Source organism: Eublepharis macularius, chromosome 7, assembly GCF_028583425.1.
Source record: "Eublepharis macularius isolate TG4126 chromosome 7, MPM_Emac_v1.0, whole genome shotgun sequence".
In the NCBI taxonomy this organism is placed as follows: Eukaryota; Metazoa; Chordata; class Lepidosauria; order Squamata; family Eublepharidae; genus Eublepharis; species Eublepharis macularius.
The window spans coordinates 76852293-76865273 of NC_072796.1; the positions used below are offsets into that span (position 1 = coordinate 76852293).

Here is a 12981-nt window from a genome sequence, read left to right on the forward strand (position 1 = left end):
ATTGTCTTTTGCTAAAATGAAAGAACAAAAAGATGGGCCCAGTTCAAGGGCACTTGCTCTCATGTATGAACAGATTTGAAGCCTTTGTCAGTATAATTCAGCTTTGATACACTCTTACTTTTGTATACTTCATTGGATACTCTTGTAAACACGCTGGGTATTTCTAATAGAAATGGCACTAATATGTTTAATAAATAAAACAAATTCATCCTATCATATCAGCACAGGCTAGGCTATGTATGTTTATACTGTTGTTGTAACATTATCTCTTCTCCTAAAGGAAGAAGTCTGACAATTAAATAAATAAAAATCTTTTCAGTAACCTATCAGATCCCCAACGGGGCTGTTTTTCTAATTATAGATTTATGGAAAATGTTAAGAGTGTTTAAATAGGTAAAATAAAACGTGACTAGGTAATTAAAAAGGAAATATTCATCAGATTACATAAGGAGCACAAGATCTATCTATCTATCTGTCTGTCTGTCTGTCTATCTATAATTGTAACACCCAAATTTATCATGGCTCTTTAGTAGACAAGAAAATACACTTCAAATGCCTTTCAATATAAATACAGCAGTAGTGTAGGTTTACTAACATTTAATAGTTGAGTGCTTAACATTACTAAAAAGTAAAAGCTGCTTTCATTTAAGAAAACACTATAGTCATTCTGAAATATGGGGGGGGGTAACTAAAAGTGAGTAAGTGATAAAATAAAATTGGGGGTGGAAAGTAAAAGGGAGAAACAAACAAAAGCGATCAAGAAAGAGCTATGGCCAGTAATTATAGTGAAAAAAACCAGGAAAGGGACACAAAGGTGCAATGATCAGAACTATGTCATTAGAAAGGAAATGATAAATAGTTACATTGGGCTGAAAAAGAGAATCATGACAACATGCAGTGTGGTTGATACTTTAAGTTAACTAACTCATGCAATAAAGTTGCTTTTTTTTAGCACAAATTTTAATTCACTAAAGGAAATCAATTGATGGAATTTCACAAAATATATTTGTAGCTGATGAAGGTTCTGTAACTTTTAGTCGGGTCTGATTGCCAGTCAAAGTTTATGCACACTGTTGATGCAGTCTTGCCACCAATGTCACATGGACCTTCAGAAGTGCTCACAGCATCTCTACAGCATAATGTAATTGGATGAACAAGCCCTGCTCTCTGAGCATGAAAAGGGTCATCCCGGCTATGTTCAGCTTTGTACATGCCAGAACAGTAAGCAAGTAAATAAACTGCAGTGAGCTAGTTTGAGGTCCTCATATATGAAGCAGAATTCAAATCTAACCACCATGTAACCAAAGGGGCTTAGAATGTGAATATGATTGTTTGTCTCAGGATGGTACTCTTGGAGTTCAGAAAAATGTCTTGGACAAAGACAAAGATAATTTGCATGCACAAAGATAATGAAAAAATTTAGGAGTAGACATGAGTGGAATGGGAAATGAGACCAGAAGGCAAACACTGGGTGCAAAAAAACAGAAATAAGAGATGGAACATTGTTTTACTGAACAACAAACGGGCAACATCCCAATACCTGTATGCCGTGAACAGGCCAGGTTTTGTTGGCTACTTGAGAAATCTTACATAAAACATATGCTATCAGATCCAAAAAGATGCTCTTCCTTCTTTTTAAATAAGTTGCTAGAAAACAAATCCCAGAAATATCAAACTTTTCCAAATGCAATTCCAGCAAAAAACTGGACTACAGCCAGAAACAAATATTATAGCACTTGTCAGCTAAACCCTGAAGCTTCAAACATGCCCCGTGGGTGGTCATGGGTGTTGGCTGCAAAGCTAGAAGCAGAGTCTGTTTAGTTCTGCAATTATACATGTGCATTATTACACTGCTTAGCCACTATACATCAATTTAGCAGATAACAGCATAGTAGGAACCATTTCATTTGGAAGTAAATATAAGTTAGTGGGGCTCACATTGATTCCTTAGATCAGCTAATATGTGGATGTTATGTTTCTTCAATACAGAAAATCGTGACAAAAACTGCATCTATAAAAAGTTTTAATAGGAAAACAAACTAATGTAAGTTTAATATTTATTATCTGTAAAAAATCTAGTTCTGCGTACTGAAAACATGCCATTGTATCCCAGTCAATGTACTTCCTCACTCAAGGCAAAAAAAATAACTTCCCATCCATCACATGATAGTAAGAACTGTGAACATGAGTATTATCAACACTTTGGCTAGCCTGATCAGGTCTGCGAAGCTTGACTTGTTCAAAATAATTTTTAATTTAGTTATCTGATAGAGTCCTCTCCACCCGCCAAACCTGGCGGTTTTACACTTAGCAGCCAGCATTATCTCTGAATTTGGTCTTGTGATGGTAGATTTTGCTTTCTTAAATGCTCTCTAAAATAAGAGACCTCTTAGCTGTTGGTGTGTATCCATCCCTTCCTCTGCCTCTTCAAGAAGTACCTTTTGTCTCCAACAGAACCAAGACAGAGCAACACATGCACAGCCATGCTTCTTCCCTTCCAACAGCTCCACGCCAGGCACTGACCTTGCAAAGTATATTTTATGCACCCATGAATAGTTGCTAGTTCTATCCAGGGTGACACTGAATATTAGCCTTTAAAACTCCAGCTGAAGGAAGAAAAAAAGACATCCCACACTTTTGTCCATTCTCCCTGCTGTGGTTGGAAATGGGCAGGAGAAGCCAGGAACAACTTCTACTGCATCAGCTGGAGATTTAAAGGCCCATGTGCAGTTATTAGAGTAAGATCTGTCAGCTCTGCACTTCACAAACAAGGCTAGAAAAAGTGTGGCCTTATCAGTGCTTGAAAAGAAGGATGCTGGGGAAATGAGCCAAGTGTCTCTGGGGAGATTACTCCCGCAAGGAGAAATTACACCATTCAGAGGAAATATGTGAAAAGTAAACAAAACTACATGGAATATGATGGGAGCATTATGGCATTGCTATTACCACAGAATATTTTGTTGTGATTACAAGTGATCAAGGTTGTCATGTATCTAAGATGCCCAGGTCCTCATCACATTTTCAAGATTTCTCTGAAACTGAGAAACCAGTTGCTCTTATTAATATGATACCGTACATAGCCAGGAATACTGCTCTAATTATCACCACGTTCTATGTGATGTGGACCTCTAGAGTATAATGTCAGACAAAGATGTCTGACTATGACCAGTCAGCAATCTTGCAAATTCCTTTATTTTTAACAAGGAATGCAAAACTGCCGCATGCTGTGTGAAATTGATGTCTAAAATGCAATGCCCACCAAAGGCACTCGATGGTGGCCAAGGAACTGCCTTACAAACATGAAAGAGAGGTACTTCTTGTGGAAAACACTAAGGAAATAGCCAGAGATTCGGTAAAGCAAAACCCCCAGATGAAGGGGGCCTTAAGCAGTATGTTGGTATGCCATCTGGATGATAAATAGCACATATCTGTCAATGAGCTGGGCTGACATCCATTCACCCTTGACTGGGCTCAAAAAACGCACAACCAGATGCAGTCTGAATTAAAAACATCCTTGTCGTAATTAAAACAAAAATGACAAAGCTCTTTTGAACATGAATGCATAATATGTTTTCTGTGTCCTCTACTGTGGGTTTTGTAAAATGCAGGCAGGGTGATTTCTAAAATAAGTCCAAAGAGAACAAGAAACCTTGGTAAGAAATGGATGTCTGGACAGAGGACAGCCCCATGTTCCTGAAATTTTGCCAAATTTTGCCCCAAAGGGCAATTCAGTCCTGATCGCTGACAAGTCACCTGCTCTCCTAAACTACAGTAATATCACAACAAAGCTCACCCACAATGGCAGACGCTCCAACGTGCAAATGGCTAGGGCTTGGAACATGCCAACATAAGGTGCAACAGTACCAAGGACAGGGACCACTGAGGGACCTATGGTGGCCCTGGAAAGTAAAGTTTGAGCATACCTTTGAGGAATTGGCGAGACTAGGATGAAAGGACATAGGTCTGCCCTTAATCTGAACATGAACAGAGTCTAAGGTAGATAGGTGAACCTTAAAAGTCAGGGTAGCAAAAAACTTTCTGGGTTCAGGGTGTATAGATACTCAAATATCAAGAGTAAAAGACAACTCTCAGCCATAATGCCCTTACTCTACATCTACCCTGAAAGAAACTTTCCATTTGGAGTCTTAAAACATCCAAGTGGAAAGTCCCAATGTTCAGGAGTACTTGTATGGAGATTACCATAGAATGGGTCAAGTGTATCATGCTAATAATTGCATGGAACTCAAATCGTGAGGAAACAGTGTTCCCAGTTGATTCGTGCCCGGTATCAGAGGAAGTGACCTGTACCTCTGATTAGAACGAGCAAGAACCCTTAAGAATTTAACTTAAGAACCCAATTTGCCTGGGCCAAAAAAGGGAACACGATTTGAAATGTCCCTTCTAAGACATAAACGAGTCTGCATACTAAGTAAAAATTGACGGGATGCATAGAATAGGCAACCTGCTCATACATGTAAGAACATGCCTCCAAAGAGAGGGGATAGCTGTCTGTTCTAGAACAACAGTACTCATGCCTTGGCATTAACGCTAGTTGTGAACTTGTTCACATCCACAACTACCTGCTGCAGAAATATTGGCTGCAAGTTGATATTGCTTGCAAACATTAATGAGTGGAACTTAAGACAGTGTTCAACTCCTTTGGTCTGGTGTTGTCTGAGCCCAAGATGCAGACACTGAGCATGGAAATTCCATTAGGAATTGCCCAACCGCAGAAGACCCTAGTCTTGCCCAAGGGTCAGTGATGCTGTGCATTCCCACTTGTTGTGGTAACAATAGCCATGGTATTGCCCGTTTGGGCTTGAATATCTTTGCCCTAACACATATCTGTGATGAAACAAGAGCTTAACGTATGGCTCTGAATTCCAGTACATAAATATGTAATGTCCTTTCACTGGACCATTCATTCTTTATATAGTATTATTATCACAATGTGCACTCCAACTCCGCAATGAAGCATCAGTTGTCAGAACAGCATGATGCTTTCTTGTATCAAAGGGTACATCCATGAACAAACTAATTGTCTGTCATCTTTCAAGGGTACTGAGGATTTGTCTTGGGATGGACAAATTTATGGACAAAGAAATGTGAGTAATGACCTGAAAATGTGTCAGAATCCACTTTTGCAAATTTTCATATTTAACACGGTAAGGGGTACCATTGACAAGGTAGTCGACATCTGTCTTGGCAATCTCTGCCTGCTCCAGACGATTTGGAGTCACTTGTCTGAGTCCTACCCAGGGGCAGGATGGCCAGGGTACTCATGGAGTCCACCGTTGAGCTACTGTAGATGAAACTGTAGGTAGGCTCCAGTTATGACTTTCCCCCCAAAATCACCAAACATACTGCATCATATCACATCCTCAATCATCAATTAACTAAAAAAATGGTGCAGCAACGAGCCAATCATTCAGATACAGTAGAAAAAAGAACAGCCTAGGGTTGTAAGACAGACTAAGCTGGTTCCTTGCAGTTGGTGAATACTCTGGATGTTGTTAAGAAAAAAAAAAGGGAGAACTGTGGAGAGAATACCCTGCTTCAGTATTTGAATCATAGCTAATGTCTGCAAACATCCCTGATAGAGATATGGAAATAATCATTCCCAAAGTCCAGGGTAGCAACCCAGAAATTAACCTTTAAGAGAGACATCTATCCTTGATACTTTAAGTACAGCAAGCTGTCTGAGATCTGGTATAGGCTAAAAACATCCACATTTTTCTTATGTACTAACAAAAATGTGGAGAAGAGCCATAATTGGAGTTCCCTGAATGCCCTTTTGCCTTGAGGAACCAAGGCAAATGCCCAGGGGCGGATCTAGGGTTGCTGGCGCCCAGGGCAACCCAAGTCCAGCTCCTCACACGCGCACTGTGTGCGCGCACACGCCCAGCACTGCATGATGTCACTTTCGTGATGTCATCACACGGGGAGAAGCATACCACCCACGCGGCTCGCCAGCTGCCCTGGCGTGCCACAGAGTTGGCGGAGGCAGTGCAGGTGGCTGAGAAGCCGCCTGCGTCATTCGCCTGCCCCACAGGACAGGGGGTGGCCGGCTGCCCTGTCTTACGGGGCAGGTGAATGGCGCAGGTGGCCTCCCAGCCACCCGCGCTGCCATTCACCTGCCCCGCAGCACAGTGGGCATGCAGCAAGCCGGCCACCCCGTCTTGCGGAGCAGGCGAATGGCACGGGTGGCCTCCCAGCCACCCGTGCTGCCATTCACCTGCCCTGCAGGACAGGGGGTGCGTGGCAAGCCAGCTGCCCCCTGTCCTGTGGGGCATGTGAATGGTGCGGACAGCTGCGCTGCTGCCTGCGTGCTCCCAGCAACTGGCAGCTGCGCCCGGCGCCTCCTCTTTGGCAGCGCCAGGGGCAGACTACCCCCCTGCCCCCCCCGTTGATCCAGCCCTGCAAATGCCTTTCTCTAATGCTAATGAGGAATTATTTGCAGCTGCAGCAAGTAATATACATAGAGCAATTTTTTTTTTAACTCTAAATTGTGGTCATTGTCCATTATGGCTAAGACCTGGGGGAAAAGCCACTGATTACATTCAGGGAAAATAGGTTGTCAAACCTTTAAGAAGAACCCTATGGTCCTTGTGATTGTGAGTGCTAAAATGATTTTAGGACTAATCAGAACCCTTCTTCCCACCTGAGGTAATGGTGGTGAACTAGACAGATGTTGTAACACTGATAAGTTGTGTTAGTGACCCCAAGAGAGTTATTTTTTACTGAGAAATCCTCTCATCATTGTGAGAAAAGAAGGGAAGTACCCCCAAACAGAGTCATATACTCCAAACTTAGTCACCAGTGGGGGGGGGGGGGAGTCCGGGAATCTAAGTCAGGAGTAATGCACCCAAAACATCATTTCTGCCATACTCCTGGTGAGGCATCTACAGCATGTCTACCTGAGTTCATTTGCTGTATAGACAACATTATAGTTTCCGTTAGTAATCATAGAGTTCCACACTGGGAGGTCAGTGATATAAGGTGACAGCTTCTCCGTGAGATATGGAAGGCAGTCATCTATTTAGCGACACGCAGATTTAAAAACTGAGGCAGAATATTGGCTTTTGCCCAATCCATCAAGTTCTCTGCACTCACCGGGGGGGTGGGGGGTGGGGAGTATAGTATTGGGTGTTGAATTTGATGCATTGTAACCAATGGAGACAGTGCAGGGCATTCCACCCAAGATGGTCAAGCATTAATTTTGACCGTATACATGAGTTCCAGACATTAGATGTCACTGATAGTTCAGCAGGTTTCCGAGGATAAGGAGACTATGACAGAAATTGAATCTGAGTAGGGGCTTGTTCCTTGGCCTCTTATCTAACGAGAAACAAGTCCACGACTTGTGCCCTAGACTTAGTAAATAATTGCTCAGAGCATTCAAAGCATTCAAAGATCCCCATAAAAGCATTCAAAGATCCCCATAAAAGGAAATAGATCTCTGTTCCATATTGCTGTCAGGTGAGGGACCCTTTCTGGATCCAATCACAGCAGCGTGTGATGGGACTTAAGAGGATTTTTGTTTGCATTGGTCAGAAATCGAACCCGGGTCAACTGCTTGGAGGGTAGCTATGCTTACCACTACATCACCAATGGCATCCTCAAATGGGAAGGCATCGTGTCGGTTTTGACTATGGGTGCAGAGCCGACAGATGTTGACTCTGATCTCTCGAATCCAGTGAGAAAAATTCTCAGATCCAATAGTGGTGACAGGGATCTAGGAGGGTCCTGCAGCAGAGCGCAGCTCTAATCTCTGTCTGCAGCTCTCTCTCTCAGTTTGACTGAAGCCAACCCTCTCAACCTCAGTGCCTGCAGATGATCATCGGCTCTAATGAGCCCTGCATCAGGGCAAGAGTGTCTGTTTTTGGTTTCGAGGAAGCCTCAGTTCTGAGGAGGTCATGGATCTGAGGGAGGTCTCAGATCCAAAGGAGATCTAGATTCCAAGGAGTGTCTTGGCTCCGAGGGAGGTCTCAGATCCGAAGGATCTCTGCTCCAAGAAAGGTCTCAGATCCGAAGGACGTATCAGATCCAAAAGAGGTTTCAGAGCATGGTACTTTTGACCCATCGGATCTGATCTCACTGATCCAGCCCAAGATGGGCACTCCTTCATGGCAGGCAACTCAACTGACGGAGTATCGATGCTCGGTGGATGCTCTTTAGTGGCAGATGGCTTAACTGGCTGGAGGTCATAGCTCACTGAATGCCTCCTTGCAGCAAATGACTTAACTGCTGGGGGTGGGGGTGGAGCTTGTTGGACATCCATTAGCGGCAGGTAATTTTGCTGTCTGGGTATCACAGCTTGTTTTACGCCTCTTAGCAGCAGAGGATTTCACTGCCTGAGGCCATAGCTTGCTGGATTATTTGCATCTCAGAGCTGAGCAGATGCTCCACTGCAGCAGTTGACACAGCTGCCTGTCGGAATTACTGCTCAGTGTAGGCCATTTTGGTACCATATCCAGCATATCTCATGAAACAATACCCTCTGAAGTAATCTGAAGGGGCGGCAGAACCTCCTCAAAACACACAAGACGTAAGGAGGAATGAAGATGTTCCAAATTTATTCATTTTCTCTTCAAATAAAATATTTGATGTTAAAAATTAATGGAGCTCATGAGTGAGGATCTTCTCATCGTGGTGGCTAAGACAGAACTAAGGGGAAGGGGTCGCTCCTCCCACATAGTCGTGTGGCAGGAAAACGGGCTGAGACGTGACTAGGATAAGCAGCCCCCTAGTGGAACTTTATGGAAGCAATAGAAACTTTTCTGGTCAGCAGGCCTGAGCATGCGCAGTTCCAATGTGGGACTGCGCAGAAGAACAAAGATGAACAAAAGAATTTAGCTGTATCTTAAGTTTTACAAAAACACAGTTAATTTCTTTTACACTGTCACTGCTATTCCGTGATGCTCAAGCCTTTTCTTTTCTGAAAGAAATTGAGATGTGTATGTTCCCCATTTACTGTCATGCCCTCCCTATACATGCTATAGCACTATTATTCAGATCTGGGTATCTGGAATACTATATGTATTTGGTATTCCCAATATTCGGGTCCAAAAATACCGGTATAGTAGTAGACAGGTTCGGTTCTATTCTGCAATCCAAATATATTTGTTTCCATTATGCCAAAAATAGCACACTTTTCCCCGAAATAAAAAAATGTACAGTTCTTTGTATAAAACTTGTATAAAAACTTCCTTTAAATCCGTTATTTATATGAGGGGTTCCCAAACTTGTTAAGCCTTTCACCACTTTTGGATTTTGAAAACAAGTCATGGGCACTACCACAAAATGGCTGCCATGGGGCCAATAACAGAACGTCGATGGGGTTCCAAGCTAAGTGTTCTGCTATGCTGAAGTAGCTGTTTCCAAATGGGTGCTTTCCTGCAAACATAAAGACCCTGCCAATTCTGTTCCAATTAAATGGAAGAAAGCCAGGTCTGAGGTTTTTGTTGGGGAACAGATACTTCGGAGAAGACAGAAGTGAGCACCAGGAAATACACTGATAGGTACCATGGTACCCAAGAAAACAACAACCTAGTCAGTTAGTCTGAATCATTCCAATTATTTCCTAACAGTACAAAACTAGAAGGTAAATAACACTTGATTATTACTTACACAATTCCTGTAACTAGGTTAAAAACCAACAAAATGTATCCCCTGTACCATAAGTTCAATTACTGCATTGTACAGGAAAGCATAACTGATATTCATAGTGATATAAGTGGACGCGACAACACCACCAACAAGGGATACTATATTAAACTTATGAGGTCATTCTTTTAAATATAGAACTCTAAAATTTTTCTTAGCTGAAGGGCTGTATCAATCTCTCTGGATGCCTATTTAATACCAAATAGATTAATATGATTACAAAGTGTTCTTTATAATCAGTAAGAATATGATAGCTCTTTCCTGTTTTAATTGGATGCTTTTCTCCCTTGTCTTTAGAGTTTATACTTTCACATCATTATGCAACAATGCAGACAGAACCTTCTATATGCAGATCCCCAGCTGCAACTGGAATGCAAAGGGATACTGTACATGTAGCTTCAGTCACAACTTGACAAATCACCTGTAGGTGGGTGGTGAGGAATTGAATCCACACTTGTTTTCCTAGCCTCCACCTAACTTGACAGGTTATTAGTGCTGATGATATGACTGGCGGGAATACACATCTCTATGGATTTTTGATAATTGTGTTGGATAAAAGTAATTTGTGCATTTTAAGTAACTTATTATTCACTACCCACTTGAACTACCATCAGATGATTATAAGCATATAGTATTTGGAATTTCCCAAATACCATATTCTAATAGTATATGCAAATTGTTTAATTCTATAATTTTTGCCTTGCTTGAGGCTATTCTTCTGCAGTTTTCCTCTCCTCCTTCCCTCTTGCTTACCCCAGAAAGTTTATCTACTACAGTCTCCACGGCACTAGCATGTAGAAGGACAAGCTGCTGCATGCCATGTGGAAGGACTCTTCAGTTGCTAGCCAAAAGGCAAAACCGAAAGGACAGGTGACCTAGACCAGTGTGCAGGGCACTTTGCAAAGGTAAAGAATTTGGTTGGCGAGCTTCATTTAGCAAAATGTTCTTAAATCATTACTTTAAGGCACCTAGAAATAGGGGATTCATTTTGAAGCATGGGTCCCCAATGCAGTGCCATGATGCCCACCAAATATTTTCAGAAAACAGGCAAGCCCAGGCAGGCCTTTTGCCCAGCAAGGCTTCTGACTGGCTGTGCAGATTTTTAAAAATGTTGCAGTACCCAAGCATCTTCACTGTGTAACAGAAGAAATGCTGTGACCGCTATTTTGTGGCTGGCTTCATCTTCTGCAGCAGCTATTTTGCAGAAGTCATTTTGTGGTTGCGCCCACCCTGTGGTGTCAGAATTCAAGAAGTATCCACAGGCTCAAAAAAGTTGGGAACTCCTACTTTAAAGAAATATATTTTACACTGCAAAAAGAGAGTATATTACAGAGAGAGTGGATAAAGTAATACAGCTACCAGAATCATGCAATACAGTCCTTAGTATTACCTTGAATCGGGGGTACTTAGTAAGAGTAGCCAAGCTGCTGGTATACATGTGCCCACCCACGTCAATATGTACTGGTGCATTGGATTTTGTTAGCTGGGCTGGCGTGGGGATGCCTTGATTGTTCAAAGGAGATGCAGGGGACCTAGTGATCAGAGGTCTTGACATATTGGGCCGACTGTCCTGCGAAAAGACACAAACACTATTAGGAATTTGGTTTTAAATATGAAAGCTACAACAACATCATTAAGAGCGAAATGGACACCGAATGAAACAGTGCCATTACAAAACTCAGTCTTTAAATACAGTTTCATTATAGCAATCAGTTAAGCCTTTAAAACATGTAGTTACTGAAAGACAGTATTTTTATGCTTTCATTAAGAAAAAGTGAGCAACGCTTCATTTTTAGAGCTTGTTAAATCGTTAAGGTTCTAATCGATTTATGTCTGAGATCAAATACATTCATTAACAGGGGAAGGGAAAAGATAGGATCTTGCCATGCGACAAACCTTCCTATTTGCTATGCAATTAGAATAGGTAAATACAAACCCTCAGCTCTTCCATTCTGCCAACTCTTCTCTTGAATTTCCAATTCACATATCAGGCAAACAGAAGAGGAAACACCTGGACTAGCCAACTGTTCATGTACTGTAAAACACGGGGCACCAAGAGCCTTTGAGAAAGACATTTTCCATGTGAATATTATACAAGTTGCGATAGATGCCCCACTGCACCCAACTAGGCTGCTATTCCCAGCAATTTCTCAAAGAAAGCAAATTCCAAAAGTAAGCACCACAAACAGATGCAGGTGAAAGAAACTCTTCAGTCAAACTGGAAATGCAATGTCAGTAAAGTGCAAGCACCAGAACTGTGCACAAAGTGAGGGTGGGGCAGAGCAAAATGAAGCACTTTGCTGAAGCCAGCCAGGCAGACCAGTTTCAAAGTTCTGGAATGTAAACAAAACAAAACCTGGCCACATTTCTAAGACAACCTCACTTCCTGCCAATACATGCTCTTATGTCACTTGGGTACACTGGCTGAGGATACTGAGCAGTTTCTAAATTTTCCCATTTAGATTGTAAGCAAAACATTAATGCACGCATGCTGATGACTCATCAAATATGCTCTGTTCACCTTGCAATCCACACAATCAAAAGAACAGTATTTGGAAAAAAAAAACAGTAATGAGTGAGCAAGTAGCCCATGCACTTGAACTTAAAATCTTTACAATCGTGGTTTCCCTGCCAGGTGGCCTTAGTTATGTTACTAACTTACTATCCCTGAATCTAAATCTCAATTCCTCAACAATAAAATGAAAACAATCTCACAGAGTTATGAAAAGGAACCTACCATGCTATGCAATTACTCTAGTCAAATCAATGGGCTTTGGCTGGAGTAACTATGCCCAGGACTGCACTGTGGGTAAGGTAAGAATTTTAAAGTACTTTGCACACTATGGGTACTGTGGAATGGATAAAATCATATTTTAAGCCTCACTACAGGATTTAAGTTTCTGTACAGTGGGAAGGCGGGCAACTTTCATCATTGCATATTATTTGTGAAACATCTAAGATTACTGGACATATGATAAATGTTTTAAAAGATGAATCTCTACCTGCAGGCTCACAATTCAAAAATGTTCTTTCACCAGAATTGTACGGCACTAATAAAGTTTAAGAAATTTGCCTATATTTCCAGCAAATATGCACCGTTTGGATCATTCAAGGCTATAAAAGACTACAGGTTCTATTAGACAAACTGTGTACTGTAACTGTCCAATTTATACTATACCAGAGATAAGAGAACACTAAACAATACTACCCTCTTACAAGATGATGGTTCATATGAAAAAGGACAAGACAATTTGCAATGATAACTATGTCTAAAAGCCATAAATGCACAATGTACTGAATTTTTCTAAATGTAAA

General features: G+C 41.6%; 1 protein-coding gene across 1 annotated transcript in view; it reads right to left on the reverse strand.

Annotated features, from left to right (window-relative positions):
• Nucleotides 1-12981, reverse strand: part of KCTD1 (potassium channel tetramerization domain containing 1) — an 80506-nt gene that overhangs the window by 40689 nt on the left and 26836 nt on the right. The window contains exons 2-3 of the mRNA XM_054984859.1: nt 11057-11236; nt 3754-3761 (exon numbers count right to left, since the gene is read on the reverse strand). Coding sequence (XP_054840834.1) covers nt 3754-3761; nt 11057-11236 — 188 coding nt within the window. The remainder of the gene's footprint in view (nt 1-3753; nt 3762-11056; nt 11237-12981) is intronic.